The sequence below is a fragment of the Schistocerca serialis genome, chromosome 2 (genome assembly GCF_023864345.2).
Source record: "Schistocerca serialis cubense isolate TAMUIC-IGC-003099 chromosome 2, iqSchSeri2.2, whole genome shotgun sequence".
In the NCBI taxonomy this organism is placed as follows: Eukaryota; Metazoa; Arthropoda; class Insecta; order Orthoptera; family Acrididae; genus Schistocerca; species Schistocerca serialis.
Genome location: NC_064639.1, coordinates 785558956 through 785586202, shown reverse-complemented (window position 1 = coordinate 785586202; position 27247 = coordinate 785558956). Strand labels below are relative to the sequence as shown.

General features: G+C 43.6%; 1 protein-coding gene across 1 annotated transcript in view; it reads right to left on the bottom strand.

The window, feature by feature from the left end:
* Positions 1 to 27247, bottom strand: part of LOC126458006 (bone morphogenetic protein 5-like) — a 153655-nt gene that overhangs the window by 58459 nt on the left and 67949 nt on the right. The window contains exon 4 of the mRNA XM_050094780.1: positions 19744 to 20062. Within this exon, the coding sequence (XP_049950737.1) occupies positions 19744 to 20062 (319 nt within the window). The remainder of the gene's footprint in view (positions 1 to 19743; positions 20063 to 27247) is intronic.

The window sequence follows — 27247 nt, the reverse complement described above, 5'->3', positions numbered from 1 at the left end:
CTGCCGTCGGCAAATGTATAATAGGCAGGTATAATACGATTACAGGAAGAAGGCTCTGTGGATCAAGGGCAAGCGGGAAGAGAGGCCTGCACTGTCGGCCTGTGCTGGCAACCTATTGATGAGCGCTCTTCATACCAATCTGTAGCTTACTGGGATTTTATTCCAGTTTTTAAGTGAGTTTTTCTTGTATTATGATATTTATTCATTATGTTTTTTATGTGAAGTGCTGCAGTGTTCTGTTAGCTTTCCTGCAACCTATAAACGTGGAATACTGTAATTAATGATCGGTCGTTAGATAGTTAATGTCAAATTTGTTTCGAAATTTGCCATTTATGTATTATGTATACCTCTTGACCTTGGTTTTCACGTAATTATGCACTTCGTTTCTGTGCTAGCCTTAAAGTTTTCCTTTCATGTTTATCATATTACTGAAAGAGAATGCTGTTATAAACTTAAGCAACTGACTATAGCCACTGTATGTGAGTAATACTGCATATGTATCACATCCTCATATTTCAGCTTAAGCCTCTGTTTGCTGATAACTTTCCCCATGGGTCTTTTGTTACTGCAGCCAGTACATCAAGGAACTGGGCAGATTAAGCAGCACGGCATTTTTAAATAAGTGAAGGCAAGGTCCCATAGACATATCAAAGAATGCCCTAAGTAATCACTTTTATTACATTAAGCTCATTAAACATCCTTGCTGGAGATTTCAGCCTTCTGCATCCTATTGCAGAAATATTACAAACGACTGGTTGCATTTGCCTCTCGTGAATCCAATTTCTGCAACAGCAAAATGTGACAGACTAACGCAAAAGCCTTAGTGTGATACATGGCCAGACCTAAAACAAGCTTTTTATTAAATGCACTAAGTATCTGATCAGTAACTATCTTTCATGATGGACCAGTTTTCAAAACTTATACTTTGTGTCAAGGAATTCACTTTGTTCACCATCTTCCTGAATGTTTTTAACATAACTGGAAGAATGGGGGTTGTTGAACTTACCTTATCGTAGCCGGTTTTACAAACTATGTTAACCATATGAAAGCTCGTACTTCACCTCATTCATTACAAGGGGAATTAACATGAAGACTGTATTATATACTGCAAGAATAATTTCACAGTGCAGTGAAAGACCCAAACTTAATCAAGATCCCTCGAGGAGACCACATTCTCTCACCTTTGTGGTGAACCTTCAGCCAGCCAGCCAAGAGACACTGTTCTATCGCATATGCAAGATATGAGATAGGTGAAGTACCCTCATACTAAATAAAGAACGTATTAACTTCTACTCCAAAAGAGGTAAGTACTGAAATTCGTCAATAATACAGAGCTTTCAGTTTGCAAATCATGGTTGCAAAATACTGACATGACGCCGCATAATGTGATTCGGAAGGTGTCAATTAAAGGAACAAAGTCGTCGTATTTTTCAAATTGATGGTGTGTATTCGTTAATATCTTGTAGCGCCTGAAAAAAAAAAAGACCTCTTATAGTGAACTTTCTGTGCTGCTGTTAAACAGAATTGCATTTGACGAGTTGACAGTTTCCTATAAAGTGCAATAATTCTTCCATATCTCCTACAATTTGTATTTGAACTTTGAACTTTCTATCTATTAAGGATCTGGTGAACGGACAGACAGCTGACAATTTTCTTTTTCTTATTTACAGTGTTTACTGTGACAGATATAATCATCATATCTAACATTTTATGCTGAATAAAACCTCCTAAGAGCTTACTCAAACTTTGCGGTCTTCACGGTATTCAGATGTACATATTCATGTCATTTCTTTATGTTTTCTAATGTCATCTACCCATCTTCCGTTATCCGCCATCTCGGTCTTTTTCTTACAGAATTCTTCAAAGAACGCTTAGGTACATGTCGTGGCCCCTTCCATTTATTTTTAATTACTCACACTTATATAGACTGTACGACCGAACACCAGTCTGCCAAATAAATGTTTTTTATCAAATATATACAACCTGTGGAGCACCCAGGATACAAAATTCTCTATATACGTTTCTCAGTTTTCGATCGGTTTTTGCGTTGAAAGTTAGTTTCTCATTGCCATATGTAAGAACTGATAACAAATACCGATTATAAAATTTCCTCTGTAGAATCATTTGATGTTTAATTTTGAGAATTGCGTTTAGTTTACACAAAGCATTTCAGCCCAGTTTTTACTCTCCTCCACCTACCCACTTATTATCTTCAAACGCTCTAAATACGAGAACTCATCAACGGGTTCTGTGACTTTATTATTAATTTCTACTATTTTATTTTCAGTATGTTGGTTATACATTATTTTAATGCTGTGTTATTTGTTTATAAAGCCTACTTTCAAACTTCACCTATTACGTTTTTCCATTTGTTATATGAGTTTATCTACACTAAAGGCAAATAGTACCTTGTTATTAGGAAATTTAAGGGACCTCAAATACACTCCTTTTACACGAATGCTTTGTTTTCATAATTTAAGAAACCAGAAACTTCCTCTTGAACCCCTGAGAATGGTTTTTGTACTATTACTTATCTGACACCTCTTTCAGTTCCGAATTTCCCATTACCCTGACGATTACTAAGGGAAGGTTTGTTCCTCAAGCGCAGCTCTACAGACTGCATTGAAACTGTGTCAGATGTACATTGTTCCGTTCTATAATTTCATTCACAAACTACAATGATTTATTGTGCAATATACAATATTAAATCGGCCTATTCCTCTGCTTTATTAAAATCAAATGGTTTTTCTAAAAGCTTGGTGATAATTTTAGTGAGTATATTGTACATTACTGAAAGGAGGCTGATAATTCTGTAGTTTTCGTCTTTTGTCTGTCACTTTTCGTGTGAAGGAGAATAATTTCATTATAGAAGTTTGGATGCAATATGGAGGGGCGTGGGGCCAGCACATCACTCTCCCGCCATTGGCGGCTTTCTTGACCTTGGAGCAGCCTCTTCTCTCCGTAGTTGGCATCAGGAGGCTGAGTTTACCTCCTTCCAGTTCTCCCATGGAGGAAAAATTCCTGGCATGCCGAGAATCGAACCCAAGCCCTCCGCATAGCAGTTAGACAAGCTGGCCACTGAGCTAAAAAGCCAGAACATTTTTAAAACGAGTCTCGCTGTTCTGTCTGAGGTTTTTTGATACCTGTAATATATATTTTTTAACTTTCTTATTTACAATAATCCCTACACCTGAATTTCCTTGTTGTTCTGTTACTATGTAGTAAAATACATCACCTATTATGACTACGAAGTCTTTCAGGAACGAGTTATTAGATAAAAAGTTGTCAGTTAACATTCCGTCTCATATTTCAACAAAGTAGCTTTCCATGACAGCCTCCATAGCCGTCATCAGGGGCTAAGTCTGGCTGTCGAGGTATTGAATTTTTTCTTTCTTTGTCGTTCTTTCATTTCTCTCGCTCTTCTCAGCCGAAGATGGGTTGGCAGCGGCGTAACATGTTGCTCTTCTCCCCCAGGTGGTCCACAATTCTTTTGTGGATACGTGCGTGGTGAGCACGGGACCCCGAGCTAGGGCAGCCTTTCCTTTTCCACATCCTTCTCCATCCCCCATCCTCCCCCCTCCCCTCACGTCCGCCTCTTCCCATCCACCTCTCCCCCTCTGGGAGTATGTTTTGTGCCTATGTTCGGAGACGGACGCCTGTAACTGTAAGACAGTCTCTCATCTTCGCTTTCTCTGCTGGAAAGTCTCTGTCCTTCTTTTGTCCTTCTCTTTTCCTTGCCTCTTGTCTTTACCGTCTTCTCCGCTGCGGCGTTGAGACCTCTCTTCTGTCCTTTCCTTTTCTTTGTTTCTCCCTTTCCATTTTTTTCCCCTCCCTGTGCGTGTCTGAAGGCCGTCGAGGTATTGAATTTTTTCTTTCTTTGTCGTTCTTTCATTTCTCTCGCTCTTCTCAGCCGAAGATGGGTTGGCAGCGGCGTAACATGTTGCTCTTCTCCCCAAGGTGGTCCACAATTCCCACACGTAGCCGGTGACGGGGTAACGCGTAATTCCCCGCCCCAGTTAGACAGGTAGGACACGTACGTACCCCTGGTAGCGGCCAGGCCCAGGGAGGGGTGATTACCCGAGCTGGTACCTTCCGAATGTGCCGATTGGTCCCTCCGTCCGTTTCTCAGGAGGTGTGACCTGAGATGTGAACAATCACCTAAGGCGGGCGTGCCCTCCCTCAGAGAGGGCCCCCACAAGGAAGGAGCGCGTCATCGGAGACGCCGGTAATCATGGGGTATACTTCCGCAACGGTTTCCACATCATCTACTATGGCTGCTCACAAGCGGAAGTTAAATGAGTCTCAGCCACGGGCAATTTTTCCATCAATGCCACAGTTCCTTGTTGTTTCTCGGTCGGACGAGCGTCAAGACTTCTCCACAGTCAACCCTTTCATTATTCAGAACGGTGTCGACGCGATTGCGGGTCCTGTAAAGTCTTGTTCCCGGTTACGAAATGGTAACTTGTTGTTAGAAGCAGTCAGTGCCCTCCAGGCACAAAAATTGCTGCTAACTTCACCGCTACACACCTTCCCTGTCCGGGTGGAAGCGCACCGCACTTTAAATTCATCACGCGGGGTGATTTATACACGCTCCCTCGACGGATTGTCCGACGAGGAAATTCAAAACTACCTGTCTGAACAGGGCGTAACGGCTGTTCATCGAATCATGAAAAGGGTTGACAAGGACTTGGTTCCAACCCGTACTGTCTTCTTGACATTTGACAGAGTTCAACTTCCATCGAACATAAAAGCGGGCTATGAGATAATTTCAGCTCGCCCTTACATCCCCAACCCTACGTGTTGTTATCGGTGTCAGCGGTTCAATCACACCAGCCAGTCATGTTCCCATGCGGCCAAATGCGTTACGTATGGCAAGGATGCCCATGAGGGTACTTGTCCACCTCCATCTCCTCGTTGCATCAACTGTGTGGGTGACAACGCTGCTTCCTCTCGAGAATGCCCCATTTTCAAAGATGAACGGCTTATTCAGGAAATCAGAGTGAAGGAAAAGGTGTCGACATTTGCTGCTCGGAAGTTAGTCACCAGTCGCAAGCCCACTGTGCCTCCTGCAGGTAAATATAGCACTGTCCTTGCATCTCCTCGGCCTACCAAGGAGGCAGCCATGCAGACTTGTGATCTCACCTTTAGTGCCACGGTCGTCAGATCGGCCAGCGCACAGATAGCCCGTTCCACCTCCCCACTATCATCTGCTCACTCTATGGCTCACCCTTCATCGGCTCCTGCTAAATCACAAGTCCCAAAATCAGACACACGGACTTCCAAAAAAGAGCGTACTCGGGATGATTTTTTACGTACCCCGACTCCACAACCATCGATTTCTCCCTCGTCTCAACGTCCAGTTTCCAAGAAGGCTCAATAGAAACCCAGTACCTCTCCTTCTCCACCACGGCGTGTCTCATCTAAGCACCACCTGGGGGTAGCCGCCCTGGGCTGTCTTCTGTGTCGCCAAGGCGCACTACTGGCGGCCGATCAACCGGCCGATCGTTGGTGGCAGGATACGATCTACTACAGCTCTCAACGGACCAGCCTTCTTGAACGACGTCTTCAATGATGTCTCGATCGCCTCCACTCTTGGAGCATCGAAACCGGCTTCCGCTTTTCTCCCAGTAAGACTCTTTGTGTCAATTTTTGGCGTCGTACGGAGTTTCTTCCGCCTTCCCTACATCAAGACCCTGTCAACATGCCTTTCGCGGACGTCGCTAAATTCTTGGGTCTTATGTTTGACAGAAAACTGTGCTGGTCCTCCCACGTTTCCTATCTTTCGGTTCGCTGTCTGCCATCCCTCAACACTCTCCGTGTCCTGAATGGTACCTCCTGGGGAGCGGGCCGAGTGGTACTTCTCCGCCTATATCGCGCCTTAGTGCGCTCGAAATAGGACTATGGCAGCATACTTTACTCTTCTGCTTTGCTGTCTATTCTTCGGCGTCTCGACTCTGTCCACCACCGTGGATTGCATTTAGCGTCTGGAGATTTTTAATCAGCCCTGTGGAAAGCCTTTATGCTGAGACTGCTGAACCTCCGCTGTCCAATAGGCGAGCTGTCCTGAGTCATTATGCTACCCATCTGTCTTCCATGCCTGCTAATCCGGCCCATGACATTTTTTTCGACGACTCCTTGGATTTAGGGTATGCAGGCCGCCCTTCCTCTCTACTACCACCGGGAGTCCGCTTCCGTCAATTGCTACATCCTCTTTCCTTCCACTTTCCTAAAACTTTCTTGACAACTTGGGGTACAGCACCGCCTTGGCTCCGCCCCCGGGCCTGCCTGCTCCATGATTTTTGTCAGTTTCCCAAGTATGGTACCCCCTCTCTCGTTTATCGTCGGGAATTTGCTGCTCTATGCGCACAAATGAAGGATGCCACATTTGTTTACACTGACGGCTGAAAAACATCATTTGGTGTAGGGAGTGCCTATATTGCTGGCGACACCCCTAATCGAATTCGGCTTCCCGACCAGTGTTCGGCTTTTACTGCGGAGCTTTACACTGTTCTCCAGGCTGTCCAATACATCCGTCGCCATCAGCGGATACAGTATATTATATGCTCAGATTCGCTCAGCTCTCTCCTCAGTCTCCAAGCTCTCTACCCTGTCCACCCTCTGGTCCCCCTTCTATAGTGGTTTTCTAAGCTTCCCTTCTGTTTTTTAGTTTACCCACTTTTTTGAGTTTCGCTCCCATTGCTGCTGATTTCCAGTTTGGTTCTTTTACCTTTTCCTAAGCCACAGACAGGGCGCTAATGACCGTAACAGTTTTGCGCCCTAAAACCATAACAAAAAACAAATGTTACTCTTCAGCCACAACTATTTTAGAAAAATAGATTTAAAATACAGGTTGTATCAAAAAGAATCGTCCGATTCGGCATTTCTATATTATTGAAACTAATAAACATATACAATGAATTTTGTTTTTTGATGAACGAGAAACTCAGTTTTTTTCATACTTTTTCATAGCTGTTCAATATGCCCCACTTCAGAGGCACGGCATATTATCAATACGGTATTCAAATTATCCCTACATAGCAGCGAGCATGTCTAGAGATTCCACAGCTGCTGCTATGCGATGTCTCAGTTCATTCATTGTTGTTGGTAACGGAGGCACATAAACAGTCTTTTGTAAACCCCCAGAAGAAATAATCACATACCGTCAGGTCCGGCGACCTTGGAGGCCAGTAATGTAAGGCTGAATCACATTATCCAGTGCTACTGATCCATCGTTCCGTAATCCTCTGATTTAAAAATTCCCGCACTTCCTCATGCCAGTGTGGCGGTGCCCCATCCTGTTGGTAAACGAAGACATTCGAATCAGTCTCCAACTTTGGGAAAAGAAAGTTCTCAAGCATATCGCTATATGTGTTTCCTGTAACAATGTTCTCGGGAAAGAAAAATGGACCATACACCTTTTCCCGTGAAACTGCACGAAACACATTAAATTTTGGAGAGTCCCTCTCATGTTGCACAACTTCATATGGTTGTTCCAGACCCTACATTCTTACATTATAACGGATCACCTTTCTACTTAAATGGAATGTTGCCTCGTCACTAAACACTAAGCGTGGAAGAAAACTGTCAATTCTCCATCTTGCCAAGAACGAAATTACAGAACTCCACACGTTGTTAATTTTCAGCTTTCCGATGAGCTTTCAGTAGCTGAAATTTGTATGGTTTCGTGTGTAAACGTCGACACAACACATGCTAGACGGACATCGGGGGCATGTTGAGCTGTCGAGCTGCTCGGCGAACGGATTTCTGTGGACTCCTTGCGAAACTATAGCGGATGCGTTCGACGTCTGTGTCAAGTCACTCGGGGACGGTCTGGCGATTTGCCTTTACACAAACAACCTGTTTCTCGGAATTCATGTCATCGTCTAAAGCTCTGTGCTGTAGGAAAATCCACACCATACCTAGTACGAAAGTCACGCTGAACAGTTGTTACTAACTCGCACTGCGCGAAACATAGAGCACAAAACGCTTTCTGATGTCTCGACGCCATTTGTACTAGAATTGAAGTGGGCGCACACTGCTGCTACCTAACGGGAACCATGTAAAACTTGAGAGTTTGCTCTTCTCAACAGCACGTTGTTCACGCACATGTCTCAAGTAACATAATAGTTATGACTTTTTAAAAAAAATCAGATGATTCTTTCTGATTCACCCTGTATATTGTACGATATGGAGAATGTTAGATTTAGTGTTGGTGAAATGTTACGGTATGGGCGCAACAGTATGCCAGGATTGAAAATTATAGGGATTTGCAAGGTGTTACGATACACCGAAGTACTCATATTGTGTAAGAAGGAAGGGGAAATGATTGAGCTGGTAAAGGTGGTTCAAATGGTTCAAATGGCTCTGAACACTATGGGACTTAACATCTATGGTCATCAGTCCCCTAGAACTTAGAACTACTTAAACCTAACTAACCTAAGGACAGCACACAACACCCAGCCATCACGAGGCAGAGAAAATCCCTGACCCCGCCGGGAATCGAACCCGGGAACTGGTAAAGGTGGTAAATGATACATATAGAAGAGGGTAAAAGGATACGGAAAGGTAGGCGGATTGTGTGGCGTTCAAGGATTTGCAGAGAGTGATAGAACTTTCGTATTGGCATATTGGGACGGTTCAAGGCTTTGTAAGTGTGGAGGATGGTAGGAGAGTACCATACCCGTATGCAATCTGTTAGTAGTTCTTGTTGGTTTGGTGTGTTGCGAGCTTTCTGTTAAATGATTAGGAGATGTTGTTTCCATGTTAGTTAACGGTCGAGGGTTGCTCTCAGTCTCGAGGCTTCCACTTTTATCTCCAGAAGGTAATTACGCCATCTGATGTCACGGAAATGGCGAATGCTGAGGCGACAATCTCTTCACCTAGAGATTATTTTTGCGTCCTGTATCTAGCGTCACTTTCAACACCACCACTCATATTAGGTGGTAAACTATATAATTCTTTTTCACATTTCTCTGTCATGCCCACGCTGCCAGGCGTTGCTAAGTGGAACGGGTTCACTTCGCCATTCGTCCTCTCCGTGACTTCATAATGAAGTAAGTCAGTCAGATGCCGTCCTCTGGGCATAAAAGTTGGAACTTACCTAGTTTGACGACAATCAGACTTAGCCCCCGACGACAGTGATGGCGGCTGCTCTTAATTAAATTTTTTTAATTAAATTTTTTTCTTCTCAGCGCCTCTGAAAACCATAAGATATTCAATTTATTCTTAACTCCCTCCTCATTCACTGACCTATCTTGGCACCCTAAAGCTCTAATGTTAATTGACTATAAAAATGGTAACAGCATTTAGTTTTTAAGGTCACTGTTATTTTAGCCACCTTCGTGTAGCAAGAAACCTGTGCACAAGTAGTTCTGTTTACCTCATAACTTTAAATCATTTCCAGAGTTACTTCAGTTCGGTGCTGTCAATAGCCTTTCAACTGCACTGGATAACGATGTGTCAGGAGTTTGCACATGGCAGTAGTGGTGCCGACAGCCTTGGCTATAAACACTATCCGTCCGTAGACCGATGAGTTTCTAGAGGCACTTGAACAGTCCTAAGCGTTTACAGAATTATGCTCACAGCTGTCTTATCTTAGATTTGAGAGCTTCTGAACCTCAGGACCTGCGATAAACCAGTTAGCATGGCTCTGTCGAATGAGCACGTAAAATTCCGGTTTAAAAATCATTTCGTTTTTAATGGAAAACAAATTAATGCTTTCCATCGACGCTGGGCGTCGCATAAAAGACGTTAAGAGCAGTATTTCTTTGGGACGACTCCAGCTACACGTTGCAAAAACGAAACTGCAAATATGCATCTGACGACTCTTAGCAGAAACACCCTGTATATATATTTATATATATGAAGTAAATCGACCAAGATTGTGGTAACAACGTTAAATCTTGCACCGAAAATAGTGTAGGATTCCCGACGCGTCACGGAATCTCAGCAATGAGACAGGCTTCGACTCTAACAATCAAGTCAGAAGTTAACAGATGTTTAAAGAAAGTCACTTAGTACAGTAGTAATACATTAAATATATATTTGTATACCACATATATTTAAAAAAAACTGTAACCTATGCCCGTCTCAATGTTTATTAGGGTATCGTGAGAAATTCGAAGTAGATCGTCCAAGAACTTTTCGGGAGTTTTGGTAACAACGTTGAACAATTACTTCTCTTTATACAGTAGTATAGGTTTGTAGTAATGATTATGTTACTTCTCACTGACCACTATGCCAAAAGCTGTTTTGTTTATCTTTTCGTTTTTTTCTTTTTTTTACTTGGCATTTTTGATTAAGTTTACGTCCGCCCCTGGTAGCTGCGTGGTCAGCGCGACGGAATGTCATACCTAACGGCTGGGTCGGAGATTTTCTCCGCTCAGGGACTGGGTGTTGTGTTGTCCTTATGATCATCATTTCATCGCCATCGACACGCAAGTCGCCGAAGTGGCGTCAACTAGAAAGACTTGCACCAGGCGAACCGTCTACCCGACGGGAGGCCCTAGCCACACGGTATTTCCATATTAAGTTTACAACAAAAACAAATTATAGATTAATTCACTGAAGGACTGTAAACAAATTTATGCAATGGGGAACAATAAAATTCATTTGTTTCTGAATACAGTTCATTCTTGTAAATAAAGTGTTACTTTAACTTAGAAAATATGTTCTAGCAGATCAACAAAAATACGGCCATTTAAAGCCGCATGTAGATATAAGTAAGTGCCGCGTGTGAAATTTCGTTTTGCGTGCGTAACAACCGTGTTTGCCGCCGCGACAGCAGCGACTGGGTGATACGCGTCTTAACTCTCTGCACAGAGCTTTGATCTTAAACCGATTGCCGGATTCCTAGGGTGTTATTCTTACATTAACATTTCGTTGATCTGCGTACCCGGTCCAGAGGGGGCAGTACAGCTAAACATTTCTCGAGAGGCTTTACGAGTTTCGATTGTCAAGGATTTGGCTATTTTTCTTGAGTCTCGAGCGAGAAGAATTCTCATCCCTAGACAGATATCTGCATCTCAACTGTCTTCTTGTATGGGTTGTTTCAATAGAAAACGGAGATACGTTGAGAGGTGGCAACATGAGCACGTGTCAAGGAGTCTCTCATGCAGTGGAGGAATGTGAATCTTGACAGTGGTCTCTCAGGAGGTGTTAAGCTCAGAGTCCACACCGGCGCTATTAAAGAGGGATAAACAGTGTGCTGATATTGGGTTTCATTCTCTCTCATACACTTCACTGACAGGTCCTAAGAAGATAACCGCTAACAACTTTTTATTAAAATGTTGCACCGAAAATAATGTAGGATTCCCAACGCGTCACCGAACCTCAGGAATGAGAGAGGCTTCGACTCAAACAATCAAATCAGAAGTTATCAAATGTTTAAAGAAAGTCACTTTCCTCATTGAATTTCGTACACATGACTACTTAAAAAAAAAAAATGAAGCAACTGTGGAGAACATAGTGAAGCTGCGGCTTGCTGGGTGGTAGAAACACTACTGGTTGACGTCTGTGTGGACAATGGAAGCTGTTTTCAAGTAAACCAAAATACAATTAGTCAGCTACGTTTTATGTTAAGTGCTGTGATGCGTGAGGGGATATATCATAATAATAATATCATAATAAGTTATTTTTATGTGCGATAGAACTTCCAAATGTATGTATATCCGAAAGGTGTACATTTTCGATTGTGGTTTAATACTGGCACTAATAATACTGCTAATAATACAGCTACTAATAATAATTATACGCAATGTTTTCGAATTCTAGGTAATAATACAGTCTGTCGCCATCTCTCACGACGTTGGCTTTAGTCACTGGGCCCCTTGTGGTCAGCCGGCCGGAATGGCCGAGCGGTTCTAGGCGCTACAGTCTGGAACCGCGCGAACGCTACGGTCGCAGCTTCGAATCCTGCCTCGGGCATGGATGTGTGTGATGTCCTTAGGTTAGTTAGGTTTAAGTAGTTCTATGTTCTATGGGACTGATGACCTCAGAAGTTACGTCTCATAGTGCTCAGAGCCATTTGAACCATTTGAACCTTGTGGTCAAGGACGTCGGCAAGTAATCAAGTAAAAATCTATGGAACTTTGAAGTCCATTTTCAGTGTCCAGTGAGGATATATCACGCAAATTGAATGTGCCGGACTTTTATCTTTCTTGAGCACACTTCTGGCATCGGATCCCAAAGATGATGTGATCTATCAAAGGGTATTTCAATAAAGCTGCAGAATATGTCTCTTCTATGGACTGGAGGGAGGGAGGAATCTTTAATTAAACCTTAGTGAGGATTAATGGTGCTACCGAGCATAGATCTCAGGTTCCAATTGAGGCGTCCATAGCGCACAGCTTTAAGTACCAGTAATGTAAGGGTATTATTCGATCGCTTTGTGGGAGACAAACATAGATGCGCTACTCACCAATCTGAAGTGCAGACAGGGTGTTGAGCCGAAGATTACTGCCCTGTCGAGAAAACGTATTATGGGTGACACAAAGATGAACTGACTGACATCACTGACTCTACTTGAGCCATGCGTTAATTTGTTTTCCATTAAAAACGAAATGATTTTTAAACCGGAATTTTACGTGCTCATTCGACAGAGCGGTGCCAAACTAGTCTAGTGCGATATTCGCTTTACCAACGTGTATTGATAGGGACAGTAAATTACGAATACTCCAGCAGCGACAGGACCGCCCTGGCCCATGCTGACTACTGCCACCATGCAGAAGCACTGCTCTTTCGCTGCTGGGGTACTGTTTATTTTTCGCAATGGACAAATTTGCGACCGCTTTATCGAATGGGCATGTAAAATTCCCACTTAAAAATCATTTTGTATGTAATGGGAAACAAATCGACGCTTTCCGTCGACACTGGGAATCGTATGAAGTACGTGATGTACCTGGTTAGTTTGGGCTGATTACACGTACACATTGCAAAAACGAAATTGCAAATATCTACATCTACATCTATACTCCGCAAGCCACCTGACGGTGTGTGGCGGAGGGTACCTTGAGTACCTCTATAGGTTCTCCCTTCTATTCCAGTCTCGTATTGTTCGTGGAAAAAAAGATTGTCGGTATGCCTCTGTGTGAGCTCTAATCTCTCTGATTTTATCCTCATGGTCTCTTCGCGAGATATACGTAGGAGGGAGCAATATACTGCTTGACTCCTAGGTGAAGGTATGTTCCCGAAACTTCAACAAAAGCCCGTACCGAGCTACTGAGCGTCTCTCTTGCAGAGTCTTCCACTGGAGTCTATCATCTCCGTAACGCTTTCACGATTACTAAATGATCCTGTAACGAAGCGCGCTGCTCTCCGTTGGATCTTCTCTATCTCTTCTATCAACCTTATCTGGTACGGATCCCACACCGGTGAGCAGTATTCAAGCAGTGAGCGAACATGTGTACTGTAACCTACTTCCTTTGTTTTCGGACTGCATTTCCTTAGGATTCAGTATGGCATCTGCTTTACCGACGATTAATTTTGTATGGTCATTCCATTTTATATCACTCCTAATGCCCAGTCCCAGATAATTTATGGAATTAACTCTTCCAGTTGCTGACCGCTATATTGTAGCTAAATGATAAATGATCTTCCTTTCTGTGTATTTGCAGCACATTACACTTGTCTACATTGAGATTGATTGCCATTCCCTGCACCATGCGTCTATTTGATGCAGACCCTCCTACATTTCAGTACAATTTTTTATTGTTACAACCTCTCGATATACTACAGCATCATCCGCAAAAAGCCTAAGTGAACTTCCGATGTTATTCACACGGTCATTTATATACACTGTTAATAGCAACAGTCCTACGACACTCCCCTGCGGCACACCTGAAATCACTCTTACTTCGGAAGACTTCTCTCCATTGAGAATGACGTGTTGCGTTCTGTTATCTAGGAACTCTTCAATCCAATCACACAGTTGGTGTGATAGCCCATATGCTCTTACTATATTCATTAAACGACTGTGGGGAACTGTATCAAACGCCTTGCGGAAGTCAAGAAACACGGCATCTACCTGGGAACCCGTGTCTATGGCCCTCTCAGTCTCGTGGACGAATACCGCAAGCTGGGTTTCACAAGATCGTCTTTTTTGAAACCCATGCTGATCCTTGCAGAGTAGAATCTAGTCTCCAGAGAAGTCATTATACTCGAACGTAATACGTGTTCCAAAATTCTACAGCTGATCGACGTTAGAGATATAGGTCTATAGTTCTGCAGATCTGTTCGACGTCCCTTCTTGGAAACGGGGATGACCTGTGCCCTTTTCCAATCTTTTGGAACACTACACTCTTCTAGAGACCTACAGAGACCTACGGTACACCGCTGCAAGAATGGGGGCAAGTTCCTTGGCTTACTCTGTGTAAAATCGAACTGGTATCCCATTAAGTCCAGCGGCCTTTCCTCTTTTGAGCTATTTATTTGTTTTTATATCCCTCTGTCATCTATTTCGATATCTACCATTTTGTTATCTGTGCGACAGTCTAGAGAAGGAACTACAGTGCAGTCTTCCTCTGTGAAACAGCTTTGGAAAAAGACATTTAGTATTTCGCCCCTTAGTCTGTCATCCTCTGTTTCAGTACTATTTTGGTCACCGAGTGTTGTCTGTTTTGATACAGCTACCGCTTTGACATAAGACCAAAATTTCTTAGGATTTTCTGCCAAGTCAGTACATATAACTTTATTTTCGAATTCACTGAACGCCTCTCGCATAGCCCTCCTCACACTACATTTCGCTTCGTGTAATTTTTGTTTGTCTGCAAGGCTTTGGCTATGTTTATGTTTGCTGTGATGTTCCCTTTGCTTCCGTACTCGGTTGTTGTACCACGGTTGCTCTTTTCCATCTCTTACGATCTTGCTTGGCACATACTCATCTAATGCATATTGTACGATGGTTTTGAACTTTGTCCACTAATCCTCAACACTATCTGTACTTGAGACAAAAATTTTGTGTTGAGCCGTCAAGTACTCTGAAATCTGCTTTTTGACACTTTTGCTAAACAGAAAAATCTTCCTGCGTTTTTTAATATTTCTATTTACGGCTGAAATCATCGATGCTGTAACCGCTTTATGATATATGCCGAAACGCCAGAGAAAATGCGCCTAACGACCCATGGGAGAGACACCCGGTATACTACAAGAAGGCAAAACATTTGCAAAAACTCGATAATTTCTTGACCGATTTACTTCAATTTTTAAATGACACACCAACCTAAAGAAAAAAGAAAAGCGAATATGTTCCTGTTTAAAAGAATCTGACTAAAAAGTGAGGCACCAGCTACCTTATTCTACCTTCCACACCACCCTTTAATATTTTCCAAAAAATTTTGGCATGCGAACGTATTCGCGTTTTTTTTTAAACATGCAACTCACATTTCTATCCCACAAGTTCCCCCAAACTTTATCTCACTCGCACACACTTGTCCATCGCTGTAAGTCGTATACCCATGCACACCAAGTTGCCCGTACTCAGTCACTCATGCAGCCCAACTCATTGTCATTACATCTTTGTGTCTCTCTGTCATTGTCCCACGTCTCACAGCTACGGCCCCTTTCACAATGTCCTACTACTACAGTCGCCTCTCACAGTCACTATCTCCCTCTTGCTGTCTCTTACTGCTAATATCTTGTTTCTAACACTTCATTTCTTCCTTCCAACTGCTGCTGTCTCTTCTCACTGCCGTTATCTCTGTCTTCCCCGTTGTCATTGTCATATACAGTGTCTCTCATCATCTCTGACTTTCATGCACTTCCACTTTGTCTTTCTCTTTATTCGTCCTTACCTGGTGCTGTCTCCTTCACTCTTTCCCTAGCACTGTTCTGTCATTGTCAACTATGTTGCAGTGCCATTGTGTCCCTCTCTCTCTCTCACGCTGCCATTGTCTCCTTCGCTCTTCCTATAGCACAAAGACTGTATACTATCTTCCAGTATTTACTAGCTTTCCTTCTGTTTGCCAGTGCCACTGTATTCTTCTCTCTCAGCTCAAAAAAGCGCAGACATGTTCGCATGCCAAAATGTTTGCAAAATTTTTAAAAGGTGGTGAGCAAGGTAGAAGTGGGCAGCTGGTACACCACATTTCAGTCAGTCTTTTAAATAAACAGGAACATATTCGCATTATTTGTGCTCCGATAGGAGCATTTTTCCGCTTGTTCCCTTCTTTTCCCAGACCAGATTTTAAATGCAAAAAAAATTTTTGCATGTGCTCCAGTACTACAACATGGAGTTCCCAGATGATAACGAAGACACTTACAGCATATTTGACTTTAAACTACGTTTTCACCTTACACCGGATTTACGTGTACAATTAGGATAACTTTGAACGTCAATATCTCGGAAACGGATATAGATATGAAGAAAATTTTGAAGGTTGAAACTTCCTGGCAGATTAAAACTGTGTGCCGAACAGTTCGAGTCTCGGTCAGGCACACAATTTTAATCTGCCAGGAAGTTTCATATATGCGCACACTCCGCTGTAGAGTGAAAATTTCATTCTAATTTTGAAGGTTGTTCAATATCGCGATCGTAGGAATATATCGGAAAAATTAAGCCATTTGCTATGCATAGCCGTCTCGGAATCCGCGGCTGGATTTTGGTGCCCAAAATATGAGTTTTTGGGTTGTTTCTCGGTAACAGACTTTTGAAAACAGGAAGAAGATTCTTCTGCATAAATGCTCGGAGAATACACCTTTAAAATTTGAGCAATTTGCACGGTTATTTATTATTTAGATTTCGCCTTATACCGGATTTTACGTCTAGAAGTAGGGTAACTTTGGAACTCTGTATCTTGGAAACGGATAAAACCAACTGTTTCTCCACACATTTGTTATTTAAAACCAAAGTTGTCACCTTATGATTAGAATGCTACCACGGAATCTGTATTGGGCGAAACTTTGTAATCCTACCCACTACACAAAATACTGTCATCGAGCTACTATCGTCACAGAAAATAACTTACTACAGTTATTTGTCATACCTGCACTAGTAACCAACGAAATGGCTCTGAGCACTATGGGACTTAACATCTTAGGTCATCAGTCCCCTAGAACTTAGAACTACTTAAACCTAACTAACCTAAGGACATCACACAACACCCAGCCATCACGAGGCAGAGACAATCCCTGACCCCGCCGGGAATCGAACCCGGGAACCCGGGCGTGGGAAGCGAGAACGCTACCGCACGACCACGAGATGCGGGCTAACCAACGAAGAAGAGCTGCTAGTTGCTGGACTGAGTTGAAATATTTCTTGGGTTTTCAAATGACGATTCAAGGCATTTCAAAAACAATATACAGGGAACAGATCGGACTTCGTTTTCTGTGACATACCTAAAAAATGTTCAGGCGTACGACTTCGTTTTCAAGATCATCAGTTTGCACTAACAACATTTTATATTAATTTTTCTTAACGCCAAACGAGTGACACAACCCAGATCGAATAATCGAACTTCCCTCGTATTTTCTGTTGCAGGTATACAAGTTAGCACGTGTGTCACACCTCCGTTTACGACCCAACCTGTTGTCCCATTCCGTAAGAGTACGAACCTGTTGATGTGGTCGTACTCTCCAGTGTTTACATTTTCGAGTGTCTCTTAAGGTGTGCTTCACCAGAAATGCATCGACAAATGCACCGAGAACTTCTCGTGTGTTTCGAAAGGTTCACTCTCATTTACTATCCTTGAGGGATCCATCGACAGAACGAAAAGCTGTCAGAGGAGTTCTGTTCATATAGCAGTAGCCAAGAGTTCGTAGAAAATCGTGTCAGAAATATCGTACCTCGTATGTTTTCGAAGAAACTTGAGCATTAATGCATAGCTCCTCTAGATGTATTTAATTAACAGGTATAAAGCACACTAAAATGCATGCTGAATGTGTACAACGGAGACTTAGGAAGAGGAGAAACGCGTTTCGATCTTAGTTCAGTCATTAAATTATTTCCTACAGTTTACCTGAGAGATTTCAAGGAGTAACGTCCCATTCTGTGGTTCCAAATCCAGGCAGATATTTTCTCTCTCATAAACCAGAGCGTCCAAAAAATGTACTCAGAAATCGTTTTCTGAAATGGAGGACCTTATGAAGAAAATTTCATCCTGGAAACAATCCCCCTAAGCTGTGGCTAACAAGGAGACGTTCCTGTCTTGAGGTCATGGATTTTAAAGCCTTTTTTAGGATAGTAAAGTACTCGTAAGTTAACTAAAGACCCCATCCTCACCCTTTTAGCGCCAACGCTCAGCCGTTTCCGACGAAAATCGGTTTGAAAAACGTGACGCGGTTCATTTACCTGCGCTATTGGGGAAGCTATCGCCAAGGTTGCGTGGTTCAGAAGATGAGCACCCTATTACCAGCCGGGCGATCTGTGTTCGGTTCCCGGCCTCGGAGGTTCTGTTTCTTTCTTTCCTTTTTTTCTTTTCTATTGCGATCTGACGACATATTACTCATTCTTCCACGATTTTGTCGACTAATCTGTGGATTGGAACGCTGTTAATCTTAATTATTTACAACTATTTATTATAAATTTTTTTAAAAATGTGCAATATATTTCATTTGTGATGGCTTTATTATTCGCTATCGTTGCCGTCGTCTGGAGCACAGCCCCTACATTCATGTCGATGATACTTGTCGTAGATGCATGCGAAACACAAATTGTGCTTACACCATGCGCATTATATAAATGCAGTGCCCTCGCACTCCAACGTTTTTTTACGACCGTCAAAGGAAAGCATCTACGTTGACATTCAAAACTGCAGGGCCCCGGTTCTGAAATACTGGTGCGCTTGATTGATTCATAATCAAGGAATGTATCATGATAGAATCTTTGCGTGATGTTGTTTCCCTATGGTCTTTTATTAAAACAGGGGCGTTAACGAACCAGGCGAAAATAAATCGCTGCATTTTCGTAGGAATTCTTTTTAGATACTAACCAAAGAAGAGGTGACAAATCTTTTTGAATGGTAACCATGCAAGTGTGGGCGTGGAGGGGCCCCGCTAAATATTTCCAAAAAATGTGAATGTGGGCTTCAGTTTAGAACGGCACTTCACCTCCAGAGCTCGACATTTCACCTACATCACTCTGAGCGACCCCTCACCACTGCCACTCTCCCCACGCTTCCCTAGTCGACTGCGCATTTAGCGGCCACGACATTTTGCGCGCACTATACTTGTAACAGTACGGGTCTATGAGTCGCGTCACGTTATTCCTCGTAAACGGCGGAGCGTTGGCGGCCAAAAGGGTGTTTAATTTACTTAAAACGAGTACTTTCTAATCCTAAAAGGCTTTAAAACACATGACCCCTTGTTGAGACTGTCTCCTCGTAAGCCATTTCTCTGCAATATCTTTTGTTGCAGCAGTGTTAGTCCAGTAACGTTTGCAAGAGAACTTCTGTTAAGTTCCTAAGGTAGGAAAGAAGTACTGGCCGACGTAAAGCTGTAAGAGTAGGCCGTGAGTCGTGCCTGGATACCCCAGTGGACAGAGCAGTTACCCTCGAAAGTCAAACGTTCCGGTTTCGAGTCCCAGACCGGCTCATAGTTTTAATTTGCGATGCAGTTTCGGCACACACTTTGCTGCAGAGTGAAATTTCATTCAGAGAACAGTGAGACTGAAGATGGACGCTATTAGTAGTATGGAGGTTTGGAAAGCAGACGTGTATCCTTCAGTGTCTTCCAGCATCAACAAAAGCGGTGTTCTTGTTTAAAATGCGGAATAATTTCCAGCAGTAAGCGCTGTATGACTTTGACACTCACCTGCTCGGCGATAAGAAAGCGGCGTAGGATCGCCAACAGGAGGAACAGCGGCGGAATCGTCATCGTCGAAGAGCACGAGCAGCGGCTGCCTGCGCTGGCTGTGGCGCGCCCAGCGCAGACGCACGGGCCGGCCGTCGAGGGTGGTGGCCGCGAGCAGCAGGCCGAGGCGCGGCTCTCCCGCCAGCCAGGACTGCACGGCGGCGCGCACGTTGAACACGAGCCAGCCGTGGCCGCGCGCGCCCACCGCCTGCACGCTCAGCAGCCGCTGCGTGTCCGGCCGCTCCAGCGACGCCTCGTCCTCCACTTGGTACACGCGGACCTGCGCACCGCCACCAGCCCGCGTTACACGTGTTTATACACGAAATTTGATCTGATCTGTTGGCATCAAAAAACAGAGTCTGTAGGGTTAAATGTAAAATTTAATGACCGGAAACGCCACACTTACTAAAATATTACGGACTACTATAGCTATTGGGTTTCAATAAGAAATTCATCCGATCACAGCATAGTAATACAAATATTTTAACAAATGAGTGCTTCAATATTAACGCGTTGAGAGGAGATATAGGGCAGCAGAAGATTAAATACGTAAAAATACAAAGCCTAACAGATATCCCTAGATAACACAGGATATACTGAATTTAACTAACGATAGGAGAAAAAAATAAAAGTACAGCATATTAAGTGAGGGAACGGGAATTTAGACGCCTCAAAATATAGATTGGCAGAAAGTGCAAAATGGCTAAGGCGGAATGGCTAGAGGAGAAATCCAAGGCTGTGGAAGTGTGCGGAATTGATCACTAGACGTCACGAGAGGTGGACCTGCCAGTAAAAAAGGAGGCGGGGAGTATTGTGTTTTCAATAGGGATGCAGTAACGGAAGATTGAGCTAGTCATGAGAGCTGAGTGGCGTCGAACGTGGACTGGTCATTGAATGTGAAGAAGCTGTACGACCCCTTCCTTAGGATGTTGCAGAAGAAATAAGAGGAGGAACTTGCCGTACTCTTTTGAAAGCTCCTCCTCAACCTAGTTACTTAACCTCTGCAGAAAGCACTGAACTGCGAAATCTACGAGAGGAAATGGTTCAAATGGCTCTGAGCCCTATGGGACTTAACTTCTGAGGTCATCAGTCCCCTAAAACTTAGAACTACTTAAACCTAACTAACCTAAGGACATCACACACATCCATGCCCGAGGCAGGATTCGAAGCTGCGACCGTAACGGTCGCGCGGTTCCAGACTGTAGCGCCTAGAACCGCTCGGCCACACCGGTCGGCCCCTCAAAGAGAGGACCCTGATGTAATGGTACTGAATGCTGACAAAGATAATGTAGCCGTATTGTTACCTCGTAGTGTGTATGATGATAAGATGAATGGTCTGTTCTACGTGATTCTACCTGTAGGCGGATTCATTACGACCCCACAGGGCGTGTGCAACGGACAACCTCTGCATTATTGAATTCCTCCTCCATACCGCAATAGGTCATTAAGAGGTTAAGACCACATGGTTGTGTACCACCAAGACTGTAAGGCCTTCAAATAATTCGTAAGGAAACTATTCCATTATGTCCAATACTGAGCAACATTGGCGCTCCTACATATGAATTAGCCAGCATCTAGTTTCTTTGCTGAGACCGTTGGTGGGCAAATGCTCACACCACATCCGCGAGTTAGCTGACTTTATCAATAGACTCGGGGCTTTCCGTCTAAATAGTTCTGGCCGTTTGGTTGGTATCATTGATGTGGTATCATTTTTCACAAAGGTCCCTATCACAGATTCTCTTGCGCTAATTGGCAAAAAGTTTCATATGGACATCATTGCTTTGTTTCGGCATGCTCTCTCCTCAAACTATTTTGTGTTCAACCAAGAATGTTTTAAGCAGATTGATGACGTCGCCTTGGGCAGTCCATTGTCTCCCTTCGTGGCCAATCTGTTTAAGGAGGATTTCGTAGAGAGAGCGCTTGAATCAGCTACTCTTAAACAACAGTATTTTCGAGGGATTTGCACGATACTTTCATAGTGTGGCCTCATGGAGAAGATAAATTGATGGAGTTCCTTGACCACATCAACTCCACTCATGACAACATTCGGTTCACAATGGAAACAGAGAAAGACGGTTCTTCAAATGGCTCTGAGCACTGTGGTACTTAACTTCTAAGGTCATCAGTCAAAAGACGGTTGTCTGCCTTTCTTGGATGTCTTGGTTACACGAAAGAATGATGGCTGTGTGGGGCACTCAGTTTATCGTAAGGCCAGCCATACTGATTTGTATTTGCAAGCGTCAAGTTGTCATCACCCGTAACAAACTATGAGCTTGCTTAAAACACTCGAACAGAGCTCACACTGTCTCAGATCAAGATGGTTTGTCTAGAGAGCTCGCCGACAGCGTTAAGAGAAAATTGATATTCCACCCAGTAGATTAACAGAGCACTTTCATTTACAACCAAGAATATGGAAGTGCCCCGGCAAATTCTTTGCCATTTCTTCCGTTTGAGGGCAACATTTCGTTTAAAATAGCAGGAATCCTCTGGAAATTTCAGGTGAAGGTGAAGAACACTGCACTGAACATCAACTTTGGCCTCGCCTTTTGCAACCAAGCAATTCCGGTGTTGCTGAACACTGTATTTCCACTTGACATTCAATGGAGTGTGACAGAACTGTGATTCTGACCACAGCAACGTCTTTTTGAGATTCCATTATTAAAGAATACGTTGAAATACGCCTGGGGGAAAAGCTGATGACCCTGTTTGTGGTTACCACTTGGACAGTGCATGGAGCCCCATCATCTCCACGGTTCGTTCTAATTGAAGGCGACAGAGTGTACCAACGGCCGCGGCGAGCGGTAATGCAGACGATATCTGAGTTTCGCGGGTCCACCAACGAGGGCGCTGCCGCCGGGAAGTGTGATCCGTCTGTCAATTTGATTTTGACCCAAGCGCGGAGCACTCGTAGCGCGCTGAATATTGCCGAATGGAGAAAGTTTTCGTCAGTCTTCGATGACTCGATGGCTGGAAGGCGCCTAGTCGAAACATCGTGGGATGAATTACACGACGACCGGGTAGAAGCCCGAAATTTGATTGAATAGCCATTGCATGTTACCCGAGTAACAAATCTGTCAGGGAGATTTCAAACTTCTAAACCTGTCCATGTCCACTACTGGCGATGTGATTGTGAAATAGAAACGCGAAGGAGCAACCACAGCTAAATGAAGACCAAAATACCTCTTGTACTGACGAACAGGTCTAATGCGCCCTCGCTCGTGTATTGTGTGAGTTTGGTACAGCATAATTTTTGCGAGTACTTTCCTACCTCTCAACTGTGGAGTTTCAAGATAACTGGGTAGGGAGACCCGTCAGTGCTAATGTGGGCAAAGGAAACTTTAAATTATCGCGATCTTGAAATCTGGCCCTATCGCTCATACGTACCGCCTGTGGCTACTGTCAGAACACAAATTAAAACAACAATCATACGAGGGTTGTTTTTTAAGTAAGGGCCGTTCGCGCGTATAGTCCCGTAGTTCGCGCGGACGCCGCAACAAGCCACCGCGCTACTTACCGGCATCCTTCCCGTTCACACTGATGCAAGTTGCAGCTCTGTAGCTGACGTGTACGCATCGCTCAGATGCTGTGCAACTCTAAAGAAGCTCCGCAGAGCAATTCAAAACAAAAGGCGCGGCATGCTGACAAAAGGAGTTTTGCTCCCGCACGATAACGCTAGGCCTCACACCTCTCAAAAGACTCGGGCTTTGATTGATTCTTTTGGCTGGGAAGTTTTGGACCATGCACCATACAGCCCCGACCTTGCTCCTAGCGATTTTCACCTTTTCCGGTACCTGAAACACCATCTTGGCGGGCAGCGTTTCAATGACGACGATGAAGTGAAAGCGGCCGTGAACTCTTGGCTGTCGGAGCAGGCGGCCGTGTTCTTTGAAGAGGGAATTAAAAACTTAGTTGTACGGTATGGCAAGTGCTTAAATAAACAAGGCAACTGTGTAGAAAAATAGTTAAAAGTGTGTAGAATCAGAAAATAAAAGTTTTTTTTTACAAAAGTATTTGTATCTTTTTTTAAAAATAAAAACGGCCCTTACTTAAAAAACAACCCTCGTATCAATGAAAGAAAGATCAAGGATAAATTATAATGCCACTGGAAGGACAAATGTTAGTGTTCACTGTATAATTTATTTTAAATAACAGCCCAGAAATTTACGGCGGTACATGTCTTGTGGACTCAAACAGTTGTGAAATAAATGGACTTAACTAATATTAGGAAACTTCTGCCTGCTTCTGCCCAAAGTGGTCAACGCGATCTGAGAAATACTACACAATGTGACTGACTTCGTCTTATAGCATAGCCTCCGGAAAAAGTAGTAGTACAAAATTAACTTATCGATATTCAGCCATAAAGAAGCGCTATATGCGCTCTTAGAATCGTATTAATTGTAATCTTTGTCTAGTGGTATAAAAGAAAACCACGTTTTTTTGTTTCATTGTCTTCTGTGTCTTCTTGGTTCTGATGTTCTAGCTGACGGACACATGTAAATCACGGTCTGTAATTAATGCAGTTATCTGTAGCGTTATTATAATTGTTGTTAAATATGTATCCAAATAATTACTGTAGAGTGTGTTTTTGTTAGTAGCAAGAAAGTACCTTCCCTATTTATGATTTAGTTATGTAATAATTAAATGTTGCCCTGGCCAATTTGTGTAAGTGCATTGTTGAAGCGACGCCTTTAATGATAAAATGACAAAAACCTTTTTAATAGTCATTTAATTCTGAAAGTATTGAAGTGATTAATCTCAATAAATACAAAACGGCGTCTTGTAATATTTTCCAATTCAATTTTTAGGCCAGAGGTACAGTTTTATTGAAAGATATTTTCTTTAAAGGTATACGCTGTCATTGCACATAGGCAGCTATACTGGAGCATCGAGCCTCACGAAAAAGGAAATATTTAGCACCGTTTAACTGGCTTGTAGCATAACATTACAGAAAGATTTTTTTTTTCATCCATCGTAAGACGGGTGTCTTCACGTTGGAATACGCAATAGCGCCCTGAGAAAAATTTGTCGTGGATTTTAACAAACATAAAAGAGAATATTTAACAAAACATTTCATTCCAGTTCAACAGAATAATTTATTTCATTCACTTTTCAGAAAGTTACGCGATAGTCTGTTGTACCAAAAACTAGAAGCTACTCGAGCCGATTGATCGGCGTGTAACCTCAGGGGACTAACATTTATACATCATCCCACCAATTTACTCTCTATCTGCCCTGAGAAGATAGTGCCGTTGGCTGTATCACCGTAGCAAAAGCGTGCTGGGTGAATGCAATGATCATACTTAGTGTAACTGCCGCTCGTGACAAAGCTGCACATCCACAAATATGGTGAGATCTGAAACCTAAGACCGTAGACGGCAGGCTGCTATCTGTAACTGCTAAAGCAAAGCAGAATGTTGTCACTTTACTGTCAACAATAAACGTAGGACTCGAACTCCCAGCACAAGGCGGAATTCAGGGCCGGCCGTTGTGGCCGAGCGGTTCTAGGCGCTTCAGTCTAGAACCGCGCGACCGCTACGGTCGCAGGTTCGAATCCTGCCTCGGGCATGGATGTGTGTGATGTCCTTAGGTTAGTTAGGTTTAAGTAGTTCTAAGTTCTATGGGACTGATGACCTCAGATGTTAAGTCCCATAGTGCTCAGAGCCATTTGTACCATTTTTTTGCGGAATTCAGAATTCAGTAACATCTTACGCGCAAGTGAATAACAGCAAAGTGCTCCCAAGAACTGTGTCAGGTGCAAGAAGAGGACTCCCAAAACAAGGCGGAGTACAGTATCGTCTTTAAACGTACAGTAAAATACAGTGCCCTTACTGATCTCTAATACAGAAGTTCTCCGTCGCACTGAGGCTAAAACAGAATTCTTCAGTGCGCTTGGGAGCAAAGACAAGAAAATGTTCCTGCTCTTTTGAGAGTTGAGGGTCTCCCGCTCCTTCCAGAGTTCAAACAGGAATCTTGTAACTAAAACTGCCGGTTCACCAGCTCGCCTCTTCTTACCTTCCCCTAGGTACAGACGGGCGAATCGTAGCTTACAAACCAGAGTGAATGCTCTTTCTCTCATCATACTAGACGGTTCCGGCCAATCACACTCAAGTTTTCATCGAGTTTTCCATAAGGCATCCCTCCTACCAACGCTATAAGAGAATGTGCCAGTCCGGAACGTCCGGCTCGAAATTTCGCGCAGGAACAAGTCCGGTGTACGTGCCTAAACAGTCAACGGCTCGAGGCGCCAGCCTGTCGCCTGGCCGCTTCCAATTTGCCTGTTTGCGTCCGCGACTACATGGCGCCAGTCAGCCTGCACCGGTCACTGTGGAGGCTCTCGCACTTCGTACAACGCCCGATTCTCTCGTAAAACTCGGCGCTGCGGCCCTCAGCCCGGCGCTTCGGCCGTCAGCCGGGTCGGTGACCACATACATACACTGTTCTGCGTTTCGGCGACCGCCCAAGGCGAGCGTCCCTCCAAGAACCAGCTACTGCCGCCCTGAGACACACAGCCGTTCCATATAAAAGGCCATCACCCAACAAATAAGTGAGCTACAAGTATTAGTATATGGGTGTACTTGATGAAGTTAGTCATATTCTTTACCTTTAATAAACGGTTCTAGGCCTGTCAGCAAATGTCTAATCACTATATAATTGCATGTATAGGAGTGGGACGGAATCCTTGTAAGGTACCAAAATACTGCCACCTCACTCAGGAACTGACGAGCATTGCGAAGGGTAGTTGTAAAAAATCACATGAAATCCGCGGAAGGAATGACTTGTGAGTTCCAAAGTGCTACCGGCAGTTCAGCTGGCACAATGACTGTGCGTAGGGGATTATAAAGAAAGGGGTGTAGTGGTCGAGCACCTCCTCATAAGCCTCACAATTCTGCAGTCAGTGCTAAGTGACGCATGAGGCGGTTTAAAGACAGATACAACAATCCAGTGGCTAACTAGAAACGAGTGATTTGGAGTGGTAGGTCGTGCTGTATTCTGTGGCAATCCGATGGAAATGCTTGGATTTGACAAATGTTTGGATAACGTTATCAACCATAATGTGTAGTGCCAACAGCAAAGCACGGAGGAGATGATGTCCCGCCATGGGCGTGTTTTCCGTGCTTAGTGTATGGTGCCCTTATTGCGCTTAAGAAAAGGCTAAATCCGGAAGGATATTGAAAAATTTTACAGCATTGTGTACTGTATACAGTAGAGTAACGGTAACTTGCGAACACCTCACCATACTGATATTAATAGGTTAAAAAAATGGCTCTGAGCACTATGGGACTTAATACCCATGGTCATCAGTCCCCTAGAACGTAGAACTACTTAAACCTAACTAACCTAAGGACATCACACAACACTCAGTCATCACGAGGCAGAGAAAATCCCTGACCCCGCCGGGAATCGAACCAGGGCGCGGGAAGCGAGAACGCTACCACACGACCACGAGCTGCGGACTATTAATAGG